Source organism: Camarhynchus parvulus, chromosome 3 (assembly GCF_901933205.1).
Source record: "Camarhynchus parvulus chromosome 3, STF_HiC, whole genome shotgun sequence".
Classification (NCBI taxonomy): Eukaryota; Metazoa; Chordata; class Aves; order Passeriformes; family Thraupidae; genus Camarhynchus; species Camarhynchus parvulus.
The window spans coordinates 72,694,340-72,710,229 of record NC_044573.1 but is presented as its reverse complement, the minus strand read 5'-3'; the positions used below and the strand labels follow the sequence as shown (position 1 = coordinate 72,710,229).

The window sequence follows — 15,890 nt, the reverse complement described above, 5'->3', positions numbered from 1 at the left end:
TAAGTGATTTTAAAAAAGAACCTTAAGTTTCACCTTTTACCAGCCTGCCAGTACCCAGAGGGGCCTACAGGAAGGCTGGAGACTTTTTCCAAGAGCATGAAATGATAGAACAGGAGGGAATGGCTTCCAAATGAAAGAGTGCAATTTTGCATTGGATACTAGAAACAAATTCTTTACTGTGAGGGTGGTGAGGCACTGGAACAGTAGCCTATAGAGGTTGTTGCCACCTCACCCCTGGAGGTGTTCAAAACCAGGGCGGATGGGGCTCTGAGAAACCTGGTCTAGTGGAAAGCTCCCTGTCCACAGCAAGGGGTTAGAACGAGATGATCTATAAGGCCCCTTCCAATCCAAACCATTCTATCCTTCTATGATTTCTGAAAGGAGACCTAACAGTACCATTATGTGAAAAGTAACGTGGATTTCAGGCCCCTTCTCTCTGCACACAGAATGAGATAGGTACCTTAAGTGACACAGGAATACATCTCCCTTAACAGCTAACCAAGAAACACCTGAAACATCAAATTTCAAAATAAAGCCATCAAATAGTTGGATAACATAAATTTCATCCAACACAAAGGCTGTGACAAGGAGAAAGCAGCTAAAATAATTTCAAGACAGCAGCATGGACAAGTTGAACAATATATTCTGACTTGCTAGTTCACAGTGAAGCAAACTACAAATATTCTCTCTGTAAAGAGTATTTAAAAGCTTGAAACTCAATTTGGACCTTCATATTCTTGTAAAACATCTTAGTCCATTGAAACATGAATTCCACACGAAATCTTGTTTATTACAGGTGTTGCTCAGTGGTTGCTGTCTGGGATTCACTGAATCACATTTTGGTATCTAGGTATTATTTAGTCATCCAGATTCAATTTTATAGTAAGGTAATAGAAAAAGGCATCTCTGGAGCCAAACTCACTTTATCCTACATCAGGAAACTAAAATAGAGGCAGACAAATCAAGAGTAAAAGTTCCTATTTCTCTTTGCTTATAAATGGAGCCCAAGCATCTCTCTCAAACAGAGACACCAAACCCAGTACCAAGATTCCCACATATTTCGTTTCCTCATTATATATTCTTCTTAACCTAAAAAAGAGGAATCACCAGCACTCCTGAGTCAGTACCAATCCATCTGATGATGACTGAAAAAATATCTTTATATTTTGAGCTCTATTCCTTGTAATAGTGTGGTTGGTAAAGCTTAAGTCAGTTGCATACAATTCCTATTATACAATAGTCTGAAATACATACAGAAGAATGAAGTTCTTCCCTGGCCATCCAGGCTTGAAGCATCAGATGGGATAAAGCAGGAGCCTACAACAGAAACTGAATAAAAAGGCTCCTGCCCTCATGGAAAACCTTTTAGGACTTGTGGAAAAGTCTTCAAGTACCTTCTTCAAAGGACAGGCTCTTGCACTACTGAGGTTATGTATCTGACCACTCAGTATTACTTTCAATCATCCACCTGGGCGGGATTTACGGGTTTTAAGAACTACTCTTAAGACAACTACCACTCCAGATCCAAAGAACTAACAAGTAACCATAAAAAAATGTACACCACACCCCCTCTCAAAAAAAAAAAGGTTATAGCTAAGCCATTGAGGCTTGTGCAAAGATGGTTATAACACCTCTCATACGCCTCAGTGTTTGTACCCTTATCCACTGCTTCGGTGAGGTGCAGAAGTACCACCTGGCAGGTGGCAGGTACCAGGACTGTACTTTGCTGATTCCTCATTTTTAGGAGAAAGATGCTAAAAGCTGAAGATAACTACTGCATGAGAAGAAACAGAAATTGCAGTTATAAAAGAAAACAGACAGGAAAAACACCATAGCCAGTCTGCTCTGCAGCTAGAATCAAAAACGAGCTCATGGGAGGCCAAGTGCACGATGCAGCCCCAGAGCACGTAGCGAACAACTCTGGCTCCAGGCTGCAGGACATCTCACAGTGGTGTCGACCAAGGAGAGAACTTGCACAGGTCAAAGGAATGGATCAACGTGATCTAACTCAACTGTGCAAAAACTTTAACTTTCATAGTGAGGAACGGCCAAGTATACTGAAACTGCTCTTGCTCAGGTAACTGTGCCAAACACTTAGATGTTGAACTTCAACCTAACCACTCCACAACACATGAACCACTTCTCAGGAAGTCAGAAGCCTCGCACACTAGAAGAATGTGAGGCTCCAACATTTGGAGTCCTTCCAAGCATTTTGTGATCTTCAGATATGATCAAGCAGTAATTTTTTTAAATGTCTTAATTTTGGATTCTGAATTTTAGATATTATTATGCCCCCCCAAAAAAGTTATTCTAGCAAAACTTAATACTTCCTGTTGCAGAGGAACCAGAGAACAAATGACTTTTAAGACAGCATGTAGTTGCTTCACTATACATGAAATTACCTTGCAAAAATCTTTATTTCTTGTGCATACATTTGTAACAGCAAACACAGAGAAAATGCTCCAAATAACAAATGCTAGAAGAGCTTCTTGTGCTCTAAAAATACTGCGCCACTATTTTAAACCAATTGAATAACACAAAACTATAAAACTCAATTCTAAGCAGCTTATTGTAAATGAACAGCACTTTGTTCATCTGTTACCTAATAACACCAATATTCTTACTTTCTGTGAGTCTCTTAATCCACTGATAACATACATACCTGGCATGCCTGTAGCAAGACCCTGACCAAAAGCCAAAGCTGGATTTGCCGCTGCAGCTGCTGCAAGTGACTCTGCCTGCTGCCCTTGCTGCCCCTGGTTGGGAGTGAGCGGGCGCTGAGTTGCTCCAGCTCGCAGGACCTGGAAAAGGCCGACACAACACCCCTTCCTTAAAAGGTAAGGAAGCCAATCTATTATGTGCTAACAAAAGTCTAGAACAGTTGCTTTGAGTATCTGATGCCTCTCAGCCCTGATTTTCACTTTCGGAATCCTGCACCTTGTTGGTTTCCAGAATATACACATACAAAGAATAAAAGGTATACCCCATTTTGTTGACCAATGCGACCATAAAATATGTGCCCTGCTCTGGACATCAGGACTCAGGTATGTTCCATCAATGGTAATGAGTATACAGGAAGGCAGAAAATCTGTAAGAGTGATACTTTTTACAACCTACATTATTTATTAACTGAGCACCTGACCTTCCTTGATAAACACATTTGTTGACATTACTTCCAGGCAATTGAATGATGTAAATCTGAGTATTTCAGCACTTGTAGTAACTTGTCTAAATAATTAACACTCCACTGCCAACAGTGCTGTAAATAATGCACCCACTAAGTTTTAAACATTCACATAACACTCCATCACCATGCAACGCAGGCATATTTTATTATGTTCTGACAGCAAATCTCCGGGAATCTGATTGAAAAGCAATCTAAATTCTTGCAACTACTCTATTCCTCTTGGTTAAAATCAGCTTTTTCAGGTTTGAAATAAGGGAGAAATACAACTCATAATATATTCCCACAAAGAACTGTATGTGTTATTTGCATAAATCAGTATTAACTTTATAGAGAAAACAAAAAGAAACTGCAGAGACAATATATATTCAGTTACCAATGCAGGTCACTGATAAAAACAATCAGAAGAAAGAAATATCCACTTGAACATAAAAACAGTGATGAAACCCCTGGAAATAAAAGTATCTCAGACTTCTAAAGTTACATTTCTAAGAATGGCATTGAAATTAACCACACTGCTGGTAAAAAATTTGAAAGGCTTGCATTCATTCAAGTGTAAAGTTATTGTAAAATTTGGGGTTTTCCTTTGTCAAAATTGCCATTCATTTATACTGAAAACTCATACAATAGCTTAAAAATGTATCCAGAGTAACAACAGAAAATTAAGTATTTCTTGAAAAATGCTAAAGAAACTGAATTTTTAACAGATTCTTTTAACAATTGCTTAGTCTTGCTTCACCAGGACAAAAACACTGTACGGCATATGGCGATGCTGCAATACAATTAATGTCACAGAAAAATAAGCTGGGCAATCCTTCCTTCCTGTGAAGCACCAAAACTACTGGTAACACCTTTTTTTCCCTACTTTTCAAAGGGACAGAAAAATGTGTAACATTCAAATTTCCAGTTAGTTAATGAAAACACAGATCTGTTTTTCCCCAAGCTTAAAAGAAACAATATCCTCCTAAAATTACCAGAATGTATCTTTTCATCCCCTTATGTCAGTTTTCTAGATTAAACTTTACATTAATTTACTACACACAGGAAGCATCACCTACACACATAATAGCAACTGGAAGAAAGGAACCATTTTAAATGCTTATTGTTTTAAGAAATGAGACTGTAAAATAACTTTAACATGGTGTGAGACAGTGACAATGAATAAGGAAATTGAGAGTTTTTAACATTCATTTATTATACAATAAAATGCAACATCTGAATGATGTAAAATTTTCTAGCAGCTGACCCTTACACACTGAGATGTTAAGGTAAGGCAGCTCTGCTTTTCATGCTGAACGTACCGGTTGCTGTCCCTGCTGTGCCTGGGAAGCTGCTTGCTGATTTGCTGTGGTATTTGCTGCTGCAGCTTGCTGCTGGAATAAATTGGCTGGATACACCCCCCACGGAACGCCATAATACTGAGGTGGAACCACAGCAGGACCTAAAATCAGAAAGCATGATTATTCCATCTAGTGCAGCTGCTTAAAATACTGTTTGTAGCATCCCTCATTGGTCCATCTTCTCAGTTTCAGAAGAGAAAACAGTATTGAAAAGAAAAAAATCCCACATTAGCTAAAATGACACATGAACACAAATGAGTTAATTTAAAAAATTCACACCAAGCCATATCTTTATGAAAAAATGAACACCCTTGTGAGACTCAGATGACAAAGAAAAACCTTAAAGCATTCAGAGTCTGTGTACCAAAGAACATTCAAAATCAGTTTTCATGGTTGGAAGAAAAGATCATTTCAGAACATCACAGTATGAACAAAATTTATCCTCCTGATAGTGATGTACTGAGATTTTGATAATCTATGACTCCTCCTTTCTGTATGATGCCCTGGCTTATAAACACTATTGCCTGTGCCTCCCCTGCACATACATGATGCACTTCAAAGTGGGCACACTTAACTCTTCCAGTCTATTGTTGAAGAACCTGTAGAAGAATAAGCTCTCTGTATCATATGATTGTACATATAAACCATTATGTATACATGTCTTTTAGTTTTTTCTACTGCCTTCCCTGTGAAACATCATGTGGAAACAAAGGAGTTGTTTGGTTTTTTTTAAATGTTATGCGCAAATCTGAGCACTAGCTAGGACTTGAATACTCAGTCATGGTGTTTCACAGTGATATCTAGTAACTTAAGAGATCTTCCTATGCTTCTCTGTTGTCTGGGCCTTTCAGCACACTGGAGACCATCTTTATTCTCATGCCTCCTGGGAATGAGAAAAGCTAGAATTAGAAAATTAATGCACTGAGTAAAAATATACAAGGAAAGGCTAGCTGTCGCATCTTTTGAAAATAATACATACTGTCAAAGTCAGATTCTCCTTATTAAGGATAAACACTTTTAGAACAGAAAAAAAGCCCTACATTTTGTATACGAAAGTCCAGTGGCAGGAGGAACTTGGAATCCATATATAACAAACTGAAATTCTTTCTATTGTAGTAAGAATTTTCAAAATGGCAGTATTCATTTTTTAACAAGTCTCTCCTTCCTAGAACTACATTTGCAGAGAATAAACAGGACAGATTTCCATTTTTTTTTCTCTTTTTGTTTGGTTGCATTATCGAGACACATACTTCCAGCGTTCAGTTACCTGCTAGGGTAGCTGCTGCAGCTAATCCAGCTGCGGTGTACGGGTCAGTCCCTGGAGGAGCAGCGCTGATAATGTATGGGTTTGGCACAAAAGCAGCTGGGGCCAAGCCTGCGGAGAACACGCCTGCTGCAGTAACAAACAGAGCTTCATTACAGCCAACATTCTTAGCAAGCATCATCATATTCACACCACCCAAATCACACAGCCTATCTGTTAAAATCAGAACTGCTTGTACTTTGGAAGCTCTTAAGACCAGGTACGTAAGTACAGAAATCAACACTTCTATGCCTTCTCATCAGTCCTTTCTTACTAATTCCAAAGCCTAACAGATTTGTTTTGCTTTGTAAGACTCCAAGGAGCTTTATCTCATATGCATCTATCCATCCTTACACAGAAGGGATTATTCAAAGTGGAATTTATCTTGCCCAACTTTAACTATCTGAAAGTTAAACTAATCTTGCAAGGAAATCTGTAGCAGACAAGTCATCTAGTGTGTGAAGTGAATCAGCCAGATGAAATAAACCACCTGCTAGAGACAAAAATCTCTCTTCACTGACAATTAGGAAAAAATTTAACCAGACAGTTTAAGTCAGATACCTAGCTTTTAAACAGCCAGATATGAGAAGCTAATCTTACTTCCCAAGAATCCTAATTTGATATAGGAATTGCAATGGAATTCCAACTGCAGAATTGACAGTTGCAGAGACAACTGCAGAAACTCAGCAAACAAAGCATCACAACCCAGAGTTTCCTCAGTCAGTCGGGTTCATGTACTTTATCCAACACTGAGTCAGCAACTGTTGCAGCAAGCAAGGCACATCAAACTATGTCACTCCTTCCAAATACTTCTTGATAAATTTCTATTAATATGCACATGAGAAGAGGCTGCATTTTAAAGAGAAAAATTTCAGCTGACTACTCAGTCAGCACTTCATACAAATTAGGGGCTTCTCCAAAGTTTAGAAGCCAAAGACAGGACCTGTGGACTCACACAAACATCTCAATCTGCCATGCTTCCAGCTCTCAGCCTGTATTTGTAAAGAGCTGCCACTTTTCAATCCCAGCTATAGGCTGCTGATCCCAGTCTAAGCAGACCTCACAACCTACCTAAACAACAAGCTGGTGGGAAAACTTATTTGCAGGAGAGCACGGACACAAGTCACTGGAGATACTTCCTACTTCTGCCTGCCCATCTGATCCTGAGAATCCTTTTTTTCTCAGAGGAAAGTCCAGTGGAGAGGGTAGAAATCTTTAAACCCCAACTACCCCCCTTCCTTAAACAAGGAATTGCTTCCATGTGTGTTCCAATCTCCCTCCCCTAAACACCAACAGCTTCTCCACAGTGGAACATAAAATTGTTGTCACTGAAATGAAGGCTCCTTGTTGAGTTGCAGCACTTGAAGAACTTGGTGTGTTTAACTAACTCACTGAACTAAAGGCACTGAAAAAATGCCTGCTAAAGAATTAGCTCATTAGGGTACCTGCAAGAAGAAAGAGCTGTTTAAATGGTGCCATTAACAAGGAAAAATTAAAACTTAATCAACACAACGATATGATTTCAAAATTCTACTGTGCAATGGTTTTTAACTGGATTACTAAAAATATTAAACTGCAATAGAATCTTAGAATTGCATACTGGTTTTTAGTATATAAAGCTAGTGTTTCTATTACTGCTTATAGCAGTAAGCATTTTTAACTTTTACTCCCACCAACATTCAACTGCTATACTACAGAAGCAAAAATACAAGTTTTATTTCTTTGTATACAACTGCCCAAAGGGGGAGATTTACAACAGAAAACATCCACTAAGGACAGTACAGTCATAGACAGTCATTCTGAGCAGTTTTCATGAGAACCATTACACCAGGCCAAGTGATCAGTATCTATTTGAATGAGAAGACTGGGTTAATTGAAAGGAGTCTATCAAAACAACACACCCACTTTTGCCAGGGACACTTGCTGCATTGTGCAGAAACCTCACCTATGTGTGGCTGCTGAGCTGCAGCCAGTGCGTATTGCTGCTGCTGGGCTGCTGTCAACTGCTGAACAGTCAGAGCATTAGTCCTCTGGAAAAGCTATTGGGAAGGAAAAAAAAGAAAAAAAATATGCATTTCAGTTTTCCAAAGTCAGGGCTATAATATACTTGGATTTGCTTATGGAAAAAAAATATGTCAAACCAAGCTTCCATAATAGCAAGTTACTAAACTAGAAAATTATGCAACAATATTCTTCTAGATTAATTATACAGTTACTTGCCCTTGACTAAGTCACAGACAAAATAATATTCAATGCACTGCATGTTGAAATGACTGATTATCAAGAGGACAATCAACAACTTAGAGGATCAATTTTTGACAGTCCATTACTAACCTGCTGCTGAGAATTGTAGTCAAAAAGTCCTACAGTAGCTCCTGAAGAGTCCATTTGTACCTGATTGCCAGGATAGTCAAACTGTAGAGAATCCAGACCAACTTGTTCCATGGCATCTAGATTCTGATTTTCTGGATTTGAAAATTCTTCTACCAGAGGCTTGTGGGCTGTAGGATTGGGAAGTGGACCTAATCCTTCTGTGGTGCTGGGATTGGGGCCCAGGCGTTCAGCTACTTCTGTTGGGGAGGCTTGTCGACTTCCAGGGGTACGACTGTTCAGAAGGAATTTAAGACAGATTCTTCAGTCTTAAATAAAGCTGTCCATGGACAGAGTACAGTATTTCTACTTTCAAAGCAGCTCTGAACTCAAGAGACTTTATAAAGGGAAGTGACAGACTAATTTTATCATTTTCAACCAGCATGCACTGATGGCTCAAGATAAAGGATGCATTTAACTCTAAAGCATAATTTTATTTGTTTTTTTGGTAAGTTTAAGATTGACTACAGAGCTCTTCAAATCATTTGTGAGAAAAATAAACTGATTTGTGAGGCTGTTTTGAGTCAAATGGAGTGAACTGTGGTCACCTGCGAATTTTGGGATGTCTCTTTATTGTATTTTGGTAGTGACGTGAAAGGTACTGCAGAGAAATTTAAAAAAAAGAAATGGCGAAGGGCTTTTCATGCCAAAGAACAGAAAGACACAGCAAAATTTCAACTGGAAAAGACAAACATACAATATAGTAACCATTTTTCACATCTGAAAAGCAAGCAATATATTTTTACCTTGAGTAAAATGAACTAATAATCACTTCATTTAGCATGTGACTAAAACATTTCACTTCCTACACAACTCATTTAATAGACTATACTACAGTGATGACTGGTGGGGAAAAAGAGTTCCTAATATAACCCTGAATAGAATATACAGCATCAAAGATACAGTATGATATATAAAAGCTGAATTGCTTTCTCATCTGACTGGCAGTCTACAGGGGACTTTTTGTACACCTATGAACATCTACAGGCAAACTGATGAGGTGAGATGTCAACAGAGTAACATCCTAAAGAGATTCCCAACACTATTTGGTTAGATTTAGGACACCTTGAGTGGTATCCCACCTTCTGAGGGAGGCCATATTGTTTAGACTATCAATTTTTACTGGCAAAAATCTAAGTTAACTTCTAGGAAAGAGCTGTGTGAGAAAATCTATGATCCACTAACATAACTGTGTTGGCAGAACTTTATGATTATGTGTTGCTTCTCAGGAATTGCAGAACTTCAAGTTGGCTTTACTTGTGAAAACTGGGCTCAAATACAAAATGCCATCTTGCAGGAAGAACCTATGTTTATTCCAGCAGTACAGTGCCAGACCAGTCTGCTGTACTGCTAATTCTAGGTCAGAGACTCAGCCTCACTACTACCTGTTCTGCCTCCTCTTCAGGGCTCCAGAGTCAAAGTATCTATTCCTCATTGAAGCCCATGACTAATGCAAAGAAATCTACTAGCACTTATGTAATGGCTGATAACAACACTTAAGTCTGTACAGCTAGAAATCAGCTTTTTAGGGAGTTTATTGCAGCAACACGGTATGATTTATTACTCTGGACAAAATGTCAAAGAAAGGAAGAGGTTTTTGACAAGAGGTTTTTTTAATGTAAAAAGCAACCTCATGAGGATTGCATATAACATACTGGCTTACCATCTAAGTATCCTAGCAAGCAACCTTGCTGAAAACTTGAGTTTAAAGCCATTTAATATTCCCTATTTTTCCCAAGTGAAATACAGCATAAACAAAGTGAAGAACAAAAGGAAAAAAGGCAGTTATTTCAGTACATACTTAGTTTAAAAATGCTACAAGTACAATAAAAATACAATGAGGAGGACAGGATGAAGTTTCTTTGTTAATACTTATGGTTAGCTAATACAGGTTGCTCCTTACATTGGTGCTGTTCTGTTGCTATAGTTAAAGTTGTGTCAATACTTCAATTATAAACCTTAGTTTGGAGGGCTCTATACCAGCACTTTATATGGCCCATTTCATTTAGATGGCTGTATTTTTTTATTTTTCTGAGAGGTTTACTGGCTTTGGATGCGTTTTTGCATTTGTGTATTTTTCAATAACTTCTCTCTTTAAATAATACAGAAGGTACATCACAAACACCTATTTCAAAATTGAAATAGATACTGGTAAAGAAAAGCAGGATAGAAGTTATTCTGCATTTGCTATGGGTAACAATGAAGGTAACTTTGTTTATTGTGTATATTGCAGCACACAACGGAAAGGAGCCAATGTGAGCTCTCTGGTATGCTTGGAATTGTATTATTTTCAATGATATGTCTTGAAAAATAGACCTCAGGAATCCCTCTTTAGCCTCAGGTAAATACGTTTTTAAAGGGTAAGAAATACTTACGTATGGGATTCAAGCATGCATTTTATTATACTTGTTCAGTAATGAACTAATGAAACCACAACTATCTGGTCATGTTTATCACATTAATATAAATTTATGAGCAGCACTCTAGTTCTCTATCTTTTTAATTCTTCTGTATGACACTTACAAATGCATCACAGTCATTCAAGAAAGAAGGATCAGCCCTTAAAAAATACTCAATTTAAAATGCAGTTTAGTGTTAGAAAAAAAACCAGACTGGCTGTGCTGTCATGCAAGAGTTCACTGTTCAAAAGCTTGAGCTTAATCCAATCTATTTTTTCCTACAAAAACAACCAAACCGCAACACCATTCCATGGGTGACATTTAATTATATGAATAGGAAAATACATTGCTCCACCTTAGTCAAAGATATTGCTTCTATAAAGACTTATGGGGAAATGATTAGTTGTGTTAGGCTGTGGTATCCACTAGCAAAATCAGAAGGAAAGTTAAAATTCTGTAGGACTTACTCTCTACAACAACTCAGATGCAAAAGAGCATTAAAAAGAAGCAGAGAGAGAAAGAAATTTAGTTTGACATTAAAAGGGTTAAAGTTTTCATCCCTCTTTAATGCATCACATTCAGAAGGTACCCATTTACTTTTAATAGTTACTATGTTAAGATGAATTTGTCTCATGAGAAGTGACACACACATTAATGACATCCTAAGAAACATGTGGCACGGTGGGAAAGGGAGGACTTGAGAGGGGAAGAATCAGTCTGCAGCTGGGTAATGTTTAAAGCTGACACACAAACCAGAACTGTAATAATGCCCTTAAGAGACATGCTTGTCTTCTTGAGAAACAGTTAAAAGCTTACTTAAAATCTTTGCAATCGGCATCCATTCCATTTGGCAAACCTCTGCCATTTATTTTAGTAACATCCTCATCATCTCCTTGTTTAAGATCTCTGTTTTTGTCCTCCTCAAATGGAGAAGCCTTGCCTTTCTGATCTCCTTTCTCAGGTCCATCTGTTTCAGCATCTCTAGTGCCCTGAGGAAAAAGAATCTGTTTGATTCTGAATATTGAACAGAACACAATAGGAGCACCACAAGGTGACCTAATTCTACACTACAGTGCACGTAAACAACACAAACAGTTTGTTGTCAATGAAATTGCATTTGGTGGGTCACTTGATCACCAAGTTTCAACCACATGCAATTAATAACTGCCAAAATGTGAAAAGGAATGCCAAGATTTATAATGGAAGAGCTAACTCAACCTTAACTATAGCGGTGCTGTTAAAGCAGTAACACTTCGAATTACAGAAAAGTTTATATTATACAATTAAAACATCCAGTTACAAAACAAATCCGCATGAAAACATAGAAGATCTAGAATAAAGCTCATCACACATTATAAATTAAGCAGTTTGCAGTCTTTTCCCAACCTTTAAATAAGGTTTTTAGGAAAGCACTTTAAGACAGCTATTTAGTTAAAATTCCCAAACCACTTCCCTCTTCTGGCCCCTCCAACCAAGGAAGACAGAGAAATAGCAACTAGTTACTTGTAAAGAGTTAAAAACTAAAAACAGACAAAGAGAACTGAAAATATAACCATGTAACAAAGACCACAGCAGGTAACCAGGCAAGCTTAACACACTGTATTACTTACAAAAGCTCCTTTCCTAAACCGGGAATCCAATTTATCAGCTGGAGAGGAACTTAACACATATTCTACCATGCTCACTCCAAGGCCACCACTTTCTGATCGTGGAGACAATACAGCATTTACTTCACTGTTTCCATGAAAACCCTGTCCAGGCTTTCTCTGTACCATAATAGGCTGGGACATAGAATGGTCTGTTAAAAACAAACAAATAAATAAAACTATAGTATTTTTTAAAATACAGCTTGTAATGTTTACGCATTTCATCACAACAGAAATATTATAACAAAAAATTAAACAAAAAATTCCACATCAAACTTTCAAAAGTGCTATTGAAATACAATCACCATGCAGTTTACATTTTCACAACTAAAATGAAAGGAAAGTAAAATTTAAGATTCAGTTACAAAATTTGCTTTGAGTAACATTCAGTAATCATGACTGATTTTTCAGTACATATACAACAATCACTTACGAGGAGTTCCCCATGCAGTCTCTCTCCACTCGTCACCAAGGAATATCCCTTTTTGTCCATCTTTTGCTGAATCATCAGGTTCCCAAAACTTTTTGGCAGGTAAAAGCTGTTAAAAAAAAGATGATGGTTTTACTTAAATATGCTTACAGATGGGCAAAAATAGCAGGAGGATATTAAGAGGATATGCAAGAAATTAGTTTTACATCATGGAATCATAAAATGGTTTGGATTGGGAGGGATCTTAAAGATCATCTAATTCCAACTTCCCTGCCATGGGCAGGATTGCCACTTACTGGAGCAGGTTACTCAGGGCTTCATCTGACCTGGTCTCGAACACTTCCATGGATAGGGCAGCCACAGCTTCTCTGTGCAGCCTGTTCCAGTGCCTCACCACCCACACAGTAAAGAATTACTTCCTTGTATCTAATCAAAAATCTCTCCTCTTTTAATTTAAAACCACTTTGCCTCATTCTACCCCTATCTGCCCTTGTAAAAATTTGCTCTGCCTCTTTTTTTGTAAAAAAGTAATTGCTAAAATAACTCCAACAGTATTGAAATTCTGCAGTTATGAGGAAGAAAGACAGAATATAGAAGCAGCTGTGAAAAAAGCAAATCAAATTAATCCCTGTGTTAAGTCAAGACAGTCTTCTCAGAAGCTTTAACTAACAGTGCCTTCCTGCCAAAGACTCAGAAGTTTGGCTGTTAACTAATACTGTGATAACCAGAAAGAGTGCAGTTCATTGTGAAGTTCTCTTCACTTGGAAATGCATCATGTTCCAAATTTTAGAAAGTGACTAATACATATGGTAGCAAGTCAGCTCCTTTAGACCATAGGGCTGCTAAAATCTGTGACATTCATATGTGAAGTTCCACATACCAACACTGTTATTTAGATGTATGGTTTTTTTCATTCCTACTTGTAAAACAGAAGGTGTCATGTTAGATCAGTATCACTTCTTGTACTGACTTCAACAGCAGGAAGACTTAGTGTGACATGACAGAAGCACCACACAAACAAGAATTCCTCAAATACTAGCATCCTTTTTGCTCTGATTTTACTAGTTTATTCCTGTACCTTTTCCCATCAGTAACAGTACAACTGCCAAACTCTACATGTCATATTTTCCCTATATGTAACTAAAAAACTGTATTCTTAGACAGAAGAGGTACTTTACAAGGTACATCAACAGAAAGGAAAGTGAAAACAACTTGCAATATGTAGGGAAGAAGAAAGCTGCACATTCCATCAGATTCTGCATAATGTAATGCTGTATTTAGAATTTTAAATTTTGTGAAATTAGGAAAAAAACCAAACGTAATCTGATGAAGCTGTCTGCAATAAATGAGTACATTCTGGAAATCTGCTTCTTCTGTAACTTAAGTGACTAAAAAACTCTTCTGAACTTCACAGCTGGTTAGTATGAGCCTTGATGAAACTAGTAACAGGAGTCAGTATATAATATAGGTATTTCTTAGTATGACACTGAAAGCCCTTGTGAAAACAGCCTCTGGAGGAGGTGGATAAGATTGTCACTCGCAGGCCCCAGCACTAACAGCGCAACAAGAGGTGACAAGAGCTCCTCTGGACAAATTAAGGATTGCTGGTTTTCTGTGCTGCCCAGAGCTCTTACCAGAAAGGAAGGTGTCTGACTGGTTAACCTCAAATCCCTGGGTTCCTTACAGAAATTCATTAACAGAGAAGGATTCAGGTGGGAGGATGATAAACAGCCAAAGCTCAACAAAACGACAGAAGAATGTTATGCTTGCAAGAAGCGCTGTACTGTTTTGATCTGCCCTGACAGAGATGCCCACTCCCAAATGCATTGGAGAATCACCACCAGGTGTCAACCAAACATAATTTGTGATATCAGTTTACCTCAAATTTAAGGGCTGAAGTTAGAGAAATAGATTAATGGAATCTTACAACTGCTTTTCAACTAAAAGCAGAAGATTACAAAATCCAGATCTGCCTATGGAATATACAGATCTTTTTTAGCTCTCTATTTGTAACAGGCTTGCAATACTACATAATTTTCATTTTGTAGGAGAGTGGTAGAACAGAAAGCAAGCATTTAATGTTATCTACAAAATCTTGCTTTTGGGAATCATATTTTAAATGCTGTCTAAGCCAATTTCAAATATGTGTCCAGCTGAGAGCTCTGAAACACCTAAGTGAAGGTGTCACCACCTCACACAACCCTGTCAGAATAAAACAGATCTAGTAATATCTCAAGTGCCATAAAATGAGAATTACCTGAAGTATGCTTACCCAGAAATTAGTAAATTCTACTATCAGACAGGTATGTTCAGACAACTCAGTGTTAAGAAATAAGCAAACTTAGAGCAGAACACACTGCAATACTGGTTTTGATATAAAAACTCATTCATATGATTTGTATGTGAGGGAAAACTGTCCCCTGGGAGAAAGAAGCAATAATACTCACTGCAAAAGTACAAGTTGTTTCGGGGAGGGGGATTTTGCTGCTGTTGTTGTTTGTGTGGGTTTTTTAAGGTTTGTTTTGGGTTTTTTGAGGTTTGCCTTTTTTTTTTTGAACTACTTACTCTCAAATTTCAAAGAGACAAATTCAACTGCTTTCAGTTGTACTTTGGTAGACAAAGAACATAAAGTATCTTTAACACAAAACATAATGTATGATCCATACTGAGAGGCTAAATTTAAACTACTGAAGATTAAACAGATTTACTGAAATGATTTTCACAAACTTTCTACACAACAAAGTCCCAAAAATATTTCAATAAATGCAATTTTACAAAGTTACCAATATTGCAACTCCCTGAGAGCCACTGATTTAGATTTATTATTTATTTTGACAGATGGGTATGACATACACCATGCTCTTTTAAAATGAAGGTATTAGCTCTTGGATTGCCAAATAAACAACCCTATCAGTTGTCAATTCTTTTAATTGTGGAATTCAAATAAAATAAGTACTTTTCAGAAAAACGAAACAGACAGGAAAAACAATGTGTTTGATTAGTTCTACCGAAAAAGACTTCATCAAGAAGTCATCTCAAATCAACACAGATTGTTAAAATCATTGTGCTTTACTCTCATAGCATGTGTTTTCCTCAACATTTTCTGCATTCAGTGTAATAAAACACAAACTTTACAAAGATACATCCAATTATAAGTAAAAATAATGGAGAAGGTTGTAGTATTTCTTACTACGACTACTCTCCCAAAAGTACATTAG

The 15,890-nt window shown here is 37.5% G+C and overlaps 1 protein-coding gene across 6 annotated transcripts in view; it reads right to left on the bottom strand.

Moving 5' to 3' along the window:
- The window catches only part of PUM2 (pumilio RNA binding family member 2), a 69,219-nt gene that overhangs the window by 27,892 nt on the left and 25,437 nt on the right, over positions 1 to 15,890 (bottom strand). For all 6 annotated transcript variants that reach the window (XM_030946081.1, XM_030946079.1, XM_030946082.1 and 3 more), the window contains exons 3-10: positions 12,676 to 12,781; positions 12,207 to 12,394; positions 11,413 to 11,585; positions 8,162 to 8,432; positions 7,773 to 7,866; positions 5,792 to 5,917; positions 4,486 to 4,625; positions 2,663 to 2,801 (exon numbers count right to left, since the gene is read on the bottom strand). In XM_030946081.1, coding sequence (XP_030801941.1) covers positions 2,663 to 2,801; positions 4,486 to 4,625; positions 5,792 to 5,917; positions 7,773 to 7,866; positions 8,162 to 8,432; positions 11,413 to 11,585; positions 12,207 to 12,394; positions 12,676 to 12,781 — 1,237 coding nt within the window. The remainder of the gene's footprint in view (positions 1 to 2,662; positions 2,802 to 4,485; positions 4,626 to 5,791; positions 5,918 to 7,772; positions 7,867 to 8,161; positions 8,433 to 11,412; positions 11,586 to 12,206; positions 12,395 to 12,675; positions 12,782 to 15,890) is intronic.